The 15,137-nt window shown below is 40.4% G+C and overlaps 1 protein-coding gene across 6 annotated transcripts in view; it reads left to right on the top strand.

Annotated features, from left to right (window-relative positions):
* Positions 1–2,261: 2,261 nt before the first annotated feature.
* The window catches only part of LOC116309847 (ELKS/Rab6-interacting/CAST family member 1-like), a 143,558-nt gene continuing 130,682 nt past the window's right edge, over positions 2,262–15,137 (top strand). For 5 of the 6 annotated variants that reach the window (XR_004198664.2, XR_005608862.1, XM_031726562.2 and 2 more), the window contains exons 1-2: positions 2,262–2,546; positions 11,998–12,820. Coding sequence is in view for 4 of the 6 variants with exons in the window: in XM_031726562.2 (XP_031582422.1) it covers positions 12,311–12,820 (510 nt within the window). In the remaining 2 variants the exon portion in view is untranslated. The remainder of the gene's footprint in view (positions 2,547–11,997; positions 12,821–15,137) is intronic. The other variant, XM_039601153.1, reaches the window with a different exon arrangement.

The following is a 15,137-nucleotide window of genomic DNA, read 5'->3' as shown; positions in this document are numbered from 1 at the left end:
TTTCATCCAAATGGCCTTCTCACATTCCAGTTAAAAAAAGTACTCATCCTCAAATCCATCATCTGATAAAATCAATAAAGATCCATTACTGTGGAGGAAGAAAATTACATGGCCAAAGGTTTACATTATAAATCCTATGTGACAAATAGGATAAAGGTTAACTTTAGTGGTATTGCTTTCTGGCAATAAGGTCACAGATAAATCCTTGTGCCGTCCTTTTAATGGTCGAGCATTTTTTCTCATCTTAATATAGATTATTTATGTTTTGGGGGGTTTTTGACCTGCAGTAAAGAACATCAATACGGGGCAGCGGTTAATAACATTAGTTACATTTGTGTTTTACAAGTCAGAGGGGCTATTTGTTCTGTCAACAAAAGAACAAGTGATCAGCTTGAGTCAGTGTATTAGGTAGTTAACTAATCATACCACATTTATTTTTAAGTCACATTTAACACCTGTACAGACAAATAAGGTATAACACTTTACTGTTTTTTAAGAGTAAGTTCACGCTCCACATGGACAGAAGATAAATGAAAGGACAAGCCTGAACCCTTGACCACTACAACAACAGGATCTGGTGGCTCTGTTGGCGTGGTTTGCGGCCATCGAGAGAAGAGTGAGTGTAAATTAACACTGCTGATTTGTTGAGGATGATAATGATATGACTCATGCGCTATGGCCTTCACAGTCACCAGATCTCACTCCAGTTGAACACTTATATGAGAGTCTGGACTAACGTGTTAGACTGCACTTTCCACCAGCATCATGAAAACATGAATCGGGGGAATATTTTTGGGAGAAACACATTTCCAAAAGGTTTGGATAGGGAAATGTTTACCACTATGTAGCATCCCCCCTTTATTTTACAGCAGTCTGTGAACATCTAGGAAAATCTGAGAGATCAGCTGCTGGACTGTTGGGAGAGCATCGTTGTCCCATTGTTGTCTGATATATGTTTCTAGCTGCTCAGCAGTCCTTTGTCATTTTTTTTTTTAATGTTTTGTTTCATGATGTGTCAAATATGTCCTACAGGCAGGCCAGTTCAGCACCCAAACTCTTCTAGCATGAACTATTCTACCATCTATCACAAAATACATGCAGTATGTGGTTTAGGTTTCATCACTGATGGTGTCTTTCCAAAAGTGCAAGCTGACAGTTCACCTCCTACCGTCATCCTTTTAAACGAGCTTTAGCCCGGAGAGATCCACACCACCGCTGGCTGAAATGTGTCCCAGTCCATGATAGTAGGTCGTTTACAGGTTGCTGTAGACACTCACTGTTGCACTTCTCTCCTTACCTCCTCTGTACTTGTTGATTACAATTTGAACCAAAAAATATAAGTTTGGATTCATCATCCTGTAATTTTCAGTCCATTTCTTGTGTAATTTGGCATACCTCATCCTTTTCGCCCTGTTTTTCCCTTTTTTAATATTTCTTAAGGAGAAATCTGCTGTAGAATTTTTATTAGGCCTGAAACTTCTTTTGTCTGTCACACAGTTTGCTTGATTTTTTAAGGACACGCTGCACACCATGTCCAGATATCTCACAGTTTTGGGTAATAGCTTTTTGGAACTAGCTTTGTTGGCACAAAAATAAATAAATACATTTTATGCAAGCTAAACAAGTGGTAGACATACCACTGGTTCGTCCCTTGAGTTGGGTGGCTTTTTTATGTTTTTATGCTTACCACTGACCTTATTAGGTCTAAAAAAGAAAGGAAAAGAAAAGAAAATTCCTGTGACAATGATTAGGTAAAGGGATCGGACTAAACATGAATGAAAATGGAGCCAATGTCCAAAGAAAAACTTTGACCTTCAGAAGCCTGGAGTACTATTGCTCAAGGCCACTCTTTAAGAAATAATAAAAAAAAATAAGTCTGGCTCTTTGGAAACAGAATATATAGAAATGAGGGGTGGCTCAAGACTTTTGCACAGCAGTGTATGGATGACAGAACTAAAGGAAACCACAATAGGTTCATAGGATCAAACCCAATTTCTATTTGTCTGCAAATTCGGGAAATATAGTATTCTCGGGTATATTTAAATGAAAAAGCAGCGATTTAAAAAAAAAATATGTGACACATCACCATGTGATAAATGGATAATAATCATGAGGTGTTTTGTCATTGCGACTTTTAATGAGGATGGTTTGACGTGCACGCGATGGGGAGGGAGAGCAGGATGGAGGGGTGGAGAGGGGAGGGGGCGGGGGGACGTGTCGGAGGCGCGCGCTCCACCGTCGTGACGTCACGGGAGCGCCCGAGCAGAGCGGTGGGGAAGCCACCAGTGGTAGAGCTGGCAAAGACGGAAAAGAGGGAAAGATAGAGGAGATAGACAAGAGACGGAGAGGAAACGGCAACACAGCCCGAGACAGAGCGTTTCACCTCGTTTCACCGTCCGCCACCACACGCCACTTTAACCCCTGACAGCAGCAGAATAACTGAAGAGTGTATGTGACTGGCCTTTTTTTTTCCCTTCTTCTCTTTTCTTTTTTTTCCACACAGACCTTATTTCACAACCGAGGGCAGGGACGTTAACACAGCCGCAGTGAGTACTGGAAGTTCCTTGCCACTCTTGAGTGTGTGCCTATGTACACACATGCATGCTTTATAACACAGGCCTTTGTGTATCTCTGTGTTTATTTGTGTGTGTGTTGTAGTCATATTGGCCACTTATTGGGTCAACCCCACATGTGTGGTGTCTCTCTGCGTGTGTGTTTGTTTGGATTTGAGAAATAACAGGAACACTGGCACTAACATAATTAAATAATTAATATTTGATGGTCTCCTTTAAGCGAAGCAGCAGCAGAGGCAGCAGCAGTTTTGGGTCAGCTGTGATGGGGCTCTCCGTGCGTGCTTGACTGTCATTGTGGTACAACGACAGTGTGAGCCCCCCCTCTTTTTTATTGTTCAGTAAAGCAGTTGTAGCTGTGCAGCCTGTAGACTTACAACACTACGTCTTGTATTGTACCTCCAAATGCGATTATCAGTCTGCTCGGCGTGTTGCAGGCGGCAGATGAAGCTGACAGCCCTTCTCAAATCCACGCTATGTGACTATAACATTTCTGTAACATCACAGCGCCTATTTACTGACATTACTGTCTCGGGTTTATCTCATGTGGTATCGCTGATACGCCCTGGGGCACTTGAAGTGTAGGAAGTCGATCGCTTGCGTTAGTGTTTCGTCTCTTCCCCATAATAATCCCGTGGATACTTTTTTTTTTAGTTGTGTTGCAATATTTCCACCAGGATGCCTCAGCTCTTTGTCAGCTGACAGATTGCACGCACTGATCTTGCAAATCCACTGATAACAGCGTCTTTGCAAACTTGAGCAAAAACATAGATTTGATATGATCGTGTTGATGAAGGCAGGACGGTGGGTGGTGGTGTGGAGTGGGGGACGCTCACAGCTCCATTTCTTTGCACCGCCCCTCCTCCGGGAACATCCAGTCAGGGAACTGAGCTGCTTCCTTCCATTGAGTTTATTGTAAACACTGGACATTTTTAAAAGCCCAGGCTCCACACACCTTAGTCTGACAAGGCCTTGATGTCATTCTAGCACTCTCTTCTTAGAGTTAGGTTTAATAGCAATACTAATATGTTTTCTTTTAGCTTAGCATGGCCTGGCTGCAAACTTTTGACACCGACTGAACAATTTCCACACCCCTTAACAGTCTCAGTCTCCAAGTCCTACATCAAAGGTAAAAAAAAAAGGGTTTGTCTTGAGGGCCTGAGGCTTTGCAGCAACACCAGCATGTGACACAGAAAGCAGCTCTTCTTATCACAGACTTTGCTTTTACCTTAAGACCGTATAATCTTTGGTGGTTTGTTTGTTTTTTTAATCACTCTGCCAGGGTGAGACTGTTCCTAGATGGGAAGATGGGTCACCCTCTCCTCTCGCTTTTACTCTTGTTTAGCCTGGCAAGCTGATGATCACATTCTTCTTTAAAGGACAGCCTGGGGGAGTTGCACGCTCACTTTCTCTTCCATTACACACTCCCAAATTAGTTTTGTTCTTCCCTGGCTTGCGTTAATTGTCTCAACGGTACATTTTCCATATTTGTTATGTAGGCAGAAGCCAAGATTAGATAAGCGCGGTGTGTTGCTGCGTCTGTATGACATCAGTGTATATTTTTTGTGCACGATGTGGATGTGTGTGCTTGTGTATGAGTTATAGTGCATGTATGCACATTTTGTTTGCCCAGCCCGCATCTTAGATTAATTTCCTGTGGTGCACAATAGCCTGGAGCTGATTGTATCTTTCCCATATCAGTTTTGGGCTTTCCAGTGACTACGTCATATTATAGGACCAGTGGCACGGACCGAAGTTGGAAATTTTTAATCTGTATCATGCCAAGACATCTACTGCCTAACACTGAATTCACTGTTTATATTTTTCCTAAGTCTAAAGGCCTCTTTCAAGCCATTTCAGAAAATAATCTATAGCTGATCCTAAATAGACTGTCTGAACCACAAGTGATAAAGGTGGGCTTTTTATATAAATTTTTACTGAAATCATACAGAAAAGTGTTAGATGTGTTAAAAATATGTTTATATGCATTAATCAGTACGGATGATGGTTTCTTTGTGTGGCATCAAGTCAGATATCACTAATAATACATTGCTTAAATGCAAACAGCATCATGGAATGAGCTATGAAATGCACAGTTGTCATAAATGAACCCCAGTAATCCTAAATAAATTGTGATGTAGTGAGAAACAACACTGGGAGTGACCTTTGGCCTAAATCTATCAAGCTGCTCAAAGAGAATTTCTGGACTTGTGTGAAAGATAAAAGCTATTATCCTTCACATTTACCTGCAAACCATTTAAAAAAAAGCTTTTAGTCTGACTTGCGTGAGTCCTGGTTGCCTCCTTGTTAAGGTGTTTCAAGTTTGTTCAACTGTGATGCACACCAGAGGGAAGACCCAGGAAAGATTACATTGCTTGGCTTGCTTGGGAATGCCACAGATTTCCTCAGACATCTCTGCTTAGACTGGCACTGCCATAACCTGGATGGACCCAGATAAGCAGCAGAAAATGTATGTATGTATGTATGGATAAATTAAAGCTATAGTGTTATCACAACACTTGTAGTTTAAAATGAGAGTAACCACTAAGCCACGAAGGTTGGATAAATGTAGGATAAATCAAAATGTGAGTCAAAATGTGCGCAAACGTGACTACTCTTGAAAAAGAGCAGTCTGATTTTCAAAGGAGTAATCCTGTTGCAGGTTTAAAAAAAACCTACTGAACAGCCGGAATCTCTTTAAATCTTGCGTTCGGAAACGAGTACGTCTCTCCCCTTCAGCGGGGCTGTCGAGATGACTTTCAGTGAGATGTGTAACCCCGGACAGCACCAGTGAGTCCTTTCCAGCCACATCAAATCACAACGAGCCTGACAGGAACAGAGAGTAATGGAGAAATAGTAATATTCAACGTGAACATAATGTGTTTTTATGAGCCCCAGTCCTCAGGCGGGAGTCGAACTTTGTCAAAATTGTCTCCCACACTGAAATACCAGCCGGCTAAGTATAGGTTGAGTGGTGTGTGTGTTTTTGTGTCGCACTGTGCGGTGTGACGGACGGATGTGTGGTTGTCACATAAATAGAACATGCTGAACACCTTCAGGAATGCTGATGGTAAAAGAGAGAGGCAGTGAGAGGAAGCGAAAGCATCAGGGAGACAAGGGAGAGTCAGAGAGGGAAAGGAGGCATTACAGGAAGGAGTGTGATGAGAGAAAACGAGACATTCAAGTGGAGGTATTCTAACCAAGCACCATCTGCCGCTCATATTAGGTAACAAAATCAAAAAAGCCTTCTTTCTCGACCAGATCCTCGGTTTGAGCCATCTAGGATGTCTGCCTGGTCCTATCACAAACTCTGCATTGGTATCTGCATCATTAGAGCTAATTAAAACTACTATAATCAATAGTCTTTTTTATCTTGGCTGAAGATTACATGACTGCTTCTATGTGTTTAAGATAATCAGCTGAGCTGCAAAGCTTCGTATCACATTGTAGGTAGTTGTTTTGATTTTACAGCATACATTTTTATCCACTCATAGCACTGTTTTCAGCTGCAGCAGGGAGCTGTTTATTAGCATAAAATCTCTAAAAACCCAGCTCGACACTACTTACCAGTCACTAACTGCTAGACAGCAATGCTAGTAATTATATGGTAAATATCCTGGAGCCTTTAGCATCTAAAAACCCTTCTGTTTCCATCAGAAACTGGTGTAAAACAGCCAGAAATAGCGAGGATTGGATATATATTGATCAGCTAGGGAAAGTAAAATTTTGATATGAAGTATAACATTGTTCTGTAGGTCTTACATATCTTGTTGTCTCTCCTAACAAGTTAACTTCGGTGAAATGTAGTTATAATGTTATTGTATATAAAGCTTTTTTTTTACTGAAAATGCCCAAAAGTTATTTATTTGTCTGGGATTAGATTTTGACTTACACATTGATCTGTGGTTATTTTGTAATACAGAAATACTGCCCACTGCGCAAAGTGGACGTTGGACAGACATCTTTTTCTCAATGTACACTAATGGATGTAACAACAGGGCTCAAAATTTAAGTGCTTGCCGTTCAACCATAAATACTTCTATGATTGTTATGGTTTCAGCATCTAAGGGTGCACGAAACTGTCACCAGATTATCAGGTCAGATCAAATCTTTGGGGAGCCTGCTTCCGGGCCGTCGTTATTTTTGTTGGAAAAAGGCCTAAAAAATCTGTCAATGAGCCCCTAACAACCAATGAATTCTGGTTGTGTTTACTGACCTCGAAAGTTGGCAAGTGGTCACGACTTTGCTAAGGGAGCTGATGGATTGGTTGCTATCAAATTGCTATAGTCATTACGTATTGTGTGTGTATAACCTCTTTTCAAGTTTTGTATGGAAGATACTGCCCACTGTGCAAAGTGACGTTGGAGAGACATCTTTTTTGGAGTGAAAATACATTTTTGGTCCACTAATAAAGTTGTGGAGTTGTAAAGTATTTTGTCTAGTGGTTGCAAATTTTCAAACAACGTGATAAATATTTTTGGTTTTTCGCCCGCTCTAAACAACGTCTTTTTTTCTACGTCTAATGAATGTCTAGTGTTGATGTCCGTAGGAACTCTAAGTACAGGTTATTTATAATCCAAATGTGGTCAATTTGGACGTCTTTTCAATGTCAAACCTAGACTCATTTTAGATGTTGTTTTTATGCTTCTATAGGCTCTGTTGTCCAATGTTTCCAGAAGGTGGAGGACACATTTTCTGTACAGAAACAGATATCTCATTGGTGGCGCAGGCTCTTGACGCTAAAACAAAAGTGAGCAGCTGCACGGTGAATTTCGAGCAGAAGTGTCCCCAGCTTCTCGTAGGTAGTTTGCATAACGTGCGTATCAACAAAGACCGTTGGGCAGATAGTCCATTTTATACACACACACTTACACAAACTTCTTGTACTTCCTGTTGCAACTTCTCTCCGTCCTGCTGAGAGAATCACAACCACATTTACAACCGCATTACTTGGGGAATACACAGATTGCTAGGAGGTCGCTAACTGGTGTTTAGACCTGTGTGACTGAAGCCTTAATCCCATTGTACTCAGATTGTCTATAATTCACTTAAAGGGCACGAACATAACAGCTAAATTGTGAAAATAGTTTTTTAGACCTGCTTATAGACAAAATGGTTATTTTTAATAGTCACAAAAAGATTATTGATGATATGTATGGAATAATAACCTTTTCTCACAAAGAAGCTGATATTGCCCATAAGACATCCTGGTAATCCATGTTGATTGGACAGTTGAAAATTTATGACATGGCATGCTCCAAACAATAGATGAAAGATGCATAGTTACATAAAACTTCTTCTATCAAAAAAAAAGAAAAGTGAAACTGGAAGTTCCAAGAGTGGGAGTTCATAGAGATTGTCTCTTCTTGCACCTTCTGATTCGTTGCTATTATGTTACCAATCCTTGGTAGTTTAGTTGGGTATTTTATGAGGTTCAAGAAAACTTTAACAAAGCAAGTGTTGCAACTTGCAGCCATCTTTAATGCCCTTATCTAATGAATAGACAGAGTCAGAACCTTATTTCAGTGATCACTGGTAAAAGTATAGTATAGTCAGAGCCAGTAAAAATTTCTAAAAGGTTTATCAATTTTGCTCAAAAAATAATGTTCAGAAAGCTTCCTTCCCCACGAGCCTTACTTCTATTACACTTGAGCTCAGTTTCACAACATTAGCGATCAGTGTGTCAAAGTACCAACTTGAACAGCAGCTCCAGTTGAAATGGCCGTGAACCTCAGCTATATGGATGTGTCAGTGGAACAGCATAATAAGCTAAAATGTTTTCCGTGTTGCGTGCCATTGTTCTAGAATTTTTCAAAAGACATTGTGGCTTTAGTAGAGCACCACAGAGAGCTACATCAGCACCAATACTGATAACTGCTGAAGCAATATTTCTAATCGAATAAGGCAAAAAAATAAAAATAAATTACTGATTAATAGTTCACACAGATTTTCCCAGTGTCTTCAAGTGCAGCAAACTCCATCTGCTGATGAATACTGAAAGACGGAAAAGCTCTGATCTGATTTAAGCCAGTGTATAGACCTTAGGTGTAGTTTTACTGTTTCCAAGGTCAAGAATGACCTTATTGAACTTTCAGTGTAGCGTTGTTTAACAGACGTTTCTTAAGGCTGAGCAATATTGCCCTGTTTACATTTGTGTGAAATGGCGTGAGGAAGGGTAAGCCTCTTGACAGATGGGTCTTGGAGAGTCATATGCTAGTCCTCGTTTGATCTCATGATGCCAGCTGCATCATAGGTGGGTTTATGTGAGTTGTTGTTGGTGTTTTTGTTTTGGACCTCTGGCTCTGGCCATCAAACCAACACAAGCCTCAACCTGTGAGATGCACTGGTGGTTTATTCATGTGACCCTCAGACTTGAACATCAGAAAACACAACACAGGCAGTGCTGTGTTTTCCATGAGGTCCTCGAGGAAATAAAAGTAGAAAGAGTCTGTGTATGATAGATTCTGACTGTACGTTGTGTTCCCTGCCTCTTGTCCAGTATCTTATTGCCACAACCACTCAGTGCCCAATCTAGTGTCAGTGATAGCAATTTGAAAATCAGCCCACAAATGTGCCAACAAATGCTTAAATAAAACCTAAAAAAGACCTTCTGTAGATTTTTCTATTAAAGCAAGAATTGGGACGTGAACACTTGGATTATCTACAGGTCATCAGATCTTTAGGGAAGGAGGAGGAAAGCCCCCAATCCACCCTTTCTGTCTCCATCTCCACAGACTCATGTTCAAATCAAGCGTTAGATGTATCTGTGTTTTTAATGACACGATCACTAACAGTGGAAACTTGAAATGTCTCTATTTGGATTTTTTTTGTATGGATGGATTCATCTCTCCATATATATTCATTTTACTCAGTTTTGATCTGTGCGAATGTGCATGTCCATACTGTATGCCAGTGTGTGCATGCGTGGGTGTGTGCCTGTGCTAGAGGGAGGTCTTTGGCCTGTTTCTATCCAGGTGTGTGTTTTTGGCCCGTGGGGGGATAGAGCAGATGGTCCCTGTTTTTGTTTCAGAGTGTATGAGTGTGTGTGGCTGTAACTGACTGGCTGTCAGTAACGTTTCCCTGGCCAAAGATCTGTGCCTAGCAGAGCATCACTGGGGAGTATACGCCTGTTAAAAGCCAGGCTCGGGTGAGGGAAAATTCAGATTGTTTGACTGAGGGGCTGCACAACTCACATACTCAGGGAAATTCATTTAATAATAAAACTAAGGAACTGACTTTTTTTGTTTACATTTAACTTTTATTGCTAATATTATTCTTTTAATTTTGAATTGATGCCCCAAAGAAAATGCAACAATTTAAATCTGACCTTGCAGATAAACATCAGCTTCAAGATAAAAACAGCTATATGTAAGTAGAGGGTAAATATTTCTGAATTTTCTTTAAGGATAATTGTTTAATAGTGAAAAGGCAAGGCACAAGGAAAACAAGTTTCCATTCTTGTGTGCACTGACTGTATCTGAAGCTGCACTTCTTGTAAGGGATATGGATCGGATGACCAGTGTGGGTGTCCAATGGGTCCACTGACCTGAAGATAACATCGCTGGCTTAAAGAGTAGCCAGACAATGAGAAATTCTGACATTCTGTACCGACGAGTATACAGACCAAATTGTTATAGAGTTTGAAATATACTCTGTATACTAAGGATGGGTGTTGGCACAGGAAAATAACTAAGTAGCTCTAAACAAAAGACTAGTAAAATATAGAAACATCCTCCAGACTGAAGCACAGATTTGTTGGATGGATAATATGACACATCAATATATAGTCGTGTGAAAGAGAAAGTTTTCACAGGTCTCTGTGGAGTCCTGTGAAAAATAAGTACACTCCGCGGTGCAGTAGCTTGTAGAATCACCTTTAGCAACAGTAACTTGAAGTAATTGTTTTCTGCATGACTTCATCATTCTCTGTTGTGGGGGAATTTTCGGCCCATTCTTTACGCCGGAGACAGCGTTTCAGTTGGTTTTCGGGCGATTGCAACACCTTAATTCTTTTCTTTTTTTCATCTTCGGATCCCACATTTTTTTTCCCTTTTCATCAGTCACAGTGTTGTAGATTCGCAGCTGTTTCTGGGATCGTCACCAACATCACCAAAAAACATATTCGAGGGCTCTTGTGTAGTGAAACAAACTTATAGAAGCTGTGAACATGCTGTTAAGTTGGGCATTTTAACACAAGAGTCTGCATTTACTCACTTTTACCATTTTCCACCCCTAGACATTGGTGCTCAGTCTGTAACTTAGTCCACTCGATTCATAATAAGTGGGTTCCACATACTAGATAAAGTTTTGAAACCCTGGAAGCTTATAGCCTTCATGAAAGGAAGTTTGAAATTTCAGCAACCTTAAAGACATTTATCACAAACATGTGAGCCCAGGCTCATAAATCATGTTCAAAATAATTGGGATTACTCCTTTAAATTGATTACACAGGCGAGCGCAGCCGGGATGGCGTGTTTCATTTTTAGCACCGCAATAAAAAAATTTACAAGAACTGTTTGATGTGACTGACTGATCAATTTTAGTAAGTTATTTTTTATCCAACACACACTCACATGCACAATTACCACTGTAACTGATCTCTTTATTGAGGCTTTAATAGAAATACAGACTGCTGGAAATTTATTCATCTTCTTTTTTAAATACGATTTTTTCTTGGCATCTTATTGCATAATTAAATTGAATTAAATGAAAACAAACAAGCAAACAAACAAAAATGTAACTGACTGAAATGAACAGAGGCAAAGCAAAGCTTGTTCCAAATATGAAGTCAGCTGATTGAATGTTATCTGATGCTGCACAGCTCTAGGACACAGTGTTTGATATGGTGGACGGTGTGATTAAGAACAAGGCATAACGGGTGGTGGAGAGACAAAGCAGCCTTTGTAGAAAAAGAAATCAGCCCTAATTTCTTTTTGCTGTGAGTGTGCATATAGCTGAGTGTAATACTCTTGCCAGTAAGGTCGTCCTTTAACCTGCTGTTAATTTATGCTGACATCTGTGGCAGCTTTACGCCTAGCTGCTAAGTGTGCCTTAAGTGTCTTTGTGGACACAGTTTTGTGGCCACTGCTGCAGTGCAAAAGCTGCAGCAATTACTGTTTGAAATAATCAAGCTTCCATCTAGAAACTCGAGAGGCATTTTCAGTCACATTTTGTCTTGTTAGCAGATTAACATAAAAAAGTGATTCAAAATAAAAACATGTAATGAAACCTTTGCTATGACCGGCAAATGTTGTGCAATTTATTTCACATCAGATCGTTTTTGCATTTGCTAGCTACACTCGGAGATGTGATTACCCAGCTACTGTGCTGATCCAAACCACAGCCTAGTAAAATCGTATTCCTTTGTGCCTTAAGTGCAGCTTGTCTTTGCCCAGTAATCAAGTCTCTTCATCCTTTTTCTTTTTAGGTGAACCCATCATCCAAGCCCTTGTTGACTGCCTCGCTTGCTTTATCCAAAGGGATGCCCTATTGATTCCTACTTTCTAACAAAGCCCATGGATTACAGCGAGGATGTTGAGAAGGCCTTGATCACAGCTGCAACACCATTATGACATATTTCAAGTCAAAAAGAGCCCAAGTTGAAGACTGACTGATTTTTTTTGTGGGGGACATCCATCTTACTTTTAAAAAAAAATTTTGAGCATGTTTTTCTTTGATTAAGTTGATTTACTTGTTCGATCACTCACATCTCTGTAGTGCACGCCACTCTTCCTGTCACCATGTACGGCAGTTCCCGTTCCGTCTCAAAGCTGGATGTTGTTGGATCCAATGGGAATGGGTCAGCGTCTGGGAGTCCCGGTCGCTCCCCACGCCTGCCTCGCTCCCCACGTTTAGGACACCGGCGAAACAGCAGCAGCAGCTCCACTGGAGGACTTACAGGCACTGGTAAAACCTTATCCATGGAGAATATTCAGTCTATTAATGCTGCCTATGCAACTGGTGGTCCCATGTACTTCACTGACACAGCTGAAGACCCGGTCGGCGTTGGGAGTCTGAGCAGTGGGTTGAATCCCTCGCTGCCCAAAAGCACCATGACCCTGGGGAGGGCTGGGGCCAGGGTCCCCTATGGGGTCAGAGCGGCTGTAATGGGGAGTAGTCCTAATATAAACTCTGGAGGAGGAGGAGGAGGTGGAAGTGGAGCGCTTGTACCCAGTGATGCAATAGCGTTCGGTGGGGAAATGCAAAACCAGTCTCCACAGGCGGCTACTGTGCCTCACTCTATGAGACAGGTAAAGTGCTGAATTTTCTTATTTTCAGGACAGAATTTTGTTTATAACATATATGACATACCTAAAGTGTGGTTCAAGGGGAAAAAAAGCTAGTGTAAACATTTTCAAAAGGTGCTATATTGTGTAAATACTCAGTGGTGTTTTTTCTAGTTCAGCTTTTTGGTTTTAGTAAGTCAAAATTCACTTTTCTCTCACTTTAAGCAAAGAACAGAAATCTGAAATAACCATCAAAGAAAGAGAGATTCCGTTTTGCTTGGGAAGCCTCGGTGATAAATCTAGCTCTTGCTCTGCCTAGATCAGGGATGTCAAACTCATTTTACATCAAGGCCACTTTGGTCTTAACTGACCAGTGAGACTCCTTTTTCTATCAGTGTAAAGAAGTTTAGAGAAGTTTTAATATCAAAAAGAAGTGCAATTTCAGCAATAAATGTCAGTTTTTCTGCATGGAAAAGAAATGCTGCTTTGAGCTTAAATTGTAGGAAATACATTTGTAAAATTACAGAAAAAGTTGTGCTACCTCACTGTGCTGACTGTCCTGCAATTATAAAATGGATCATTTTTGTTAATTGATAGAATGCCCTCTTTTTTTTTTTGCTTTTCAAAGCAATCCTACTGCAATAATCATAGATTTCATTAGTAAATAGTGAATAAACAGGAACTTCCTGTCATTTAATTGTTTATCTATTACTTATTTACTTTGGTGTAGCATGAAGAGCCATGGGGAAGGTCTGTATCAGTAAGAAAAGCTGTAAAATGAATGAAAACACAGTTAAAAAGTCAAAAATTTACTCGCTTCTTCAAAAGCATTTTCCAAAGCAATCCAATTGGCCACTTTGGTGTTTTAGGCTGATCAATTATGGCCCTGTGCCTCATGTTTAACACCCCTGGTCTAGATGCAGCATGTGGGATTTTTGAGTCGAATGGTTAATTTTTCCTCTTAAGTCCGTCCTACACCAAATGAAACAACAAAAGTGTGGGCATTCACACAGTGTGTTTAAATAGACTAAGGTCTGCTGTCCTACTCCCTCTGCACTATTAGTCATAACCTGCTAGCTCATCTCTGAAGAGTTAGCTCGCCTCCTCCACTTGTTTCTTATTTCTTTAAAAAAGCAGCAAAAATCAAATTAATCTCTTCAGCTGTAATTACTGTTACAGGATTTTCTATTCTCCATTTCACATGCATGTTTTCCTTAACCTGGTCTACTTTTGCACTTGCAGAACTGGCTCTGCGCACAGCCTAGAAACCTCAAATAGGTTTTTCAAAGCCAAAGCAGAGTCTGTTTGTTAAAAATGAATCCGAGTTCTGTTTAATTCTTAATAGAGTCGTTCTGGTGGTATCATGAATGAAACATTGATATTTTAAACATTTTCTCATTCCTGGTGAAATGTTTTATGTAGTATATGAAGGGAATTTAAGCACAGTTATTCATGACCTGCTAAAATACACTCAGTGGCCTCTGTATTAGGTACACCTTGCCAGCACTATGTATTTCCTTCATAACTGCCTTAACTCTTCATGGCATAGATTCAACAAAGCGCTAAAACTATTCTTCAGAAATTTTGGTCTATAGTGATGTGACGGCATCACACAGTTACTGCAGATCGGTCAGGTGTACATCCATGATGCACCTGTTCTACCACACTGTGCTCTATTGAATTGAAATCTGGTGACTGTGGAAGCCATGTGAGTGCAGTGAACTAATTGTCATGTTCAAAAACCTGTTTGAAGTGATTTTAGCTTTGGAACATGGTGTGATATCCTGCTGGAAACAGTGTCCTCATCAGGAGATGGGTACACTGTGGTCATAAAGGGATGGATATCGTCAGCAACAGTGCTCAAATAGGCTGTGACAGTTAATGTGAACTATGGGGACCAACCCCTGGCAAGGAAATATCTTCCATACTATTACACCATCACCACCATCCTGAGCCATTGATACAAAGCATGCCCACATACCTAAATGCAAAGTTGCTGCCATATGATTGGCTGATTAGATATACAAGCAGTTAAACACATGCACCTAATGAAGTGGCCGATGGGTGTATATCTAGAATACGCTGTTCTGATCTTCTAGTGATTAATTATTTGCCTTGTTAGACTTTAAAGGCAGTAACTCTCCCAAATGGCTGCGCATGTTTGTTTTTTCAGATTTGTGTGGAATTTCAGCGTCAGCTGTTGCTTTTGCACAGAGTGCTTCATGTTCAGTGTTGTGGTCCAAGATCACTTCACAAACTGGGAGCAGTGGCAGCTTCAAACAGAAAAAATGAAAATGATACGAATGAGCAAAAACTTTTATTATTAGTGGTAAAAAAACTG

The sequence above is a fragment of the Oreochromis aureus genome, linkage group 17, assembly GCF_013358895.1.
Source record: "Oreochromis aureus strain Israel breed Guangdong linkage group 17, ZZ_aureus, whole genome shotgun sequence".
Lineage (NCBI taxonomy): Eukaryota > Metazoa > Chordata > Actinopteri > Cichliformes > Cichlidae > Oreochromis > Oreochromis aureus.
The sequence above is the reverse complement of the archived record's forward strand: the minus strand, read 5'-3'. Positions and strand labels throughout refer to the sequence as shown.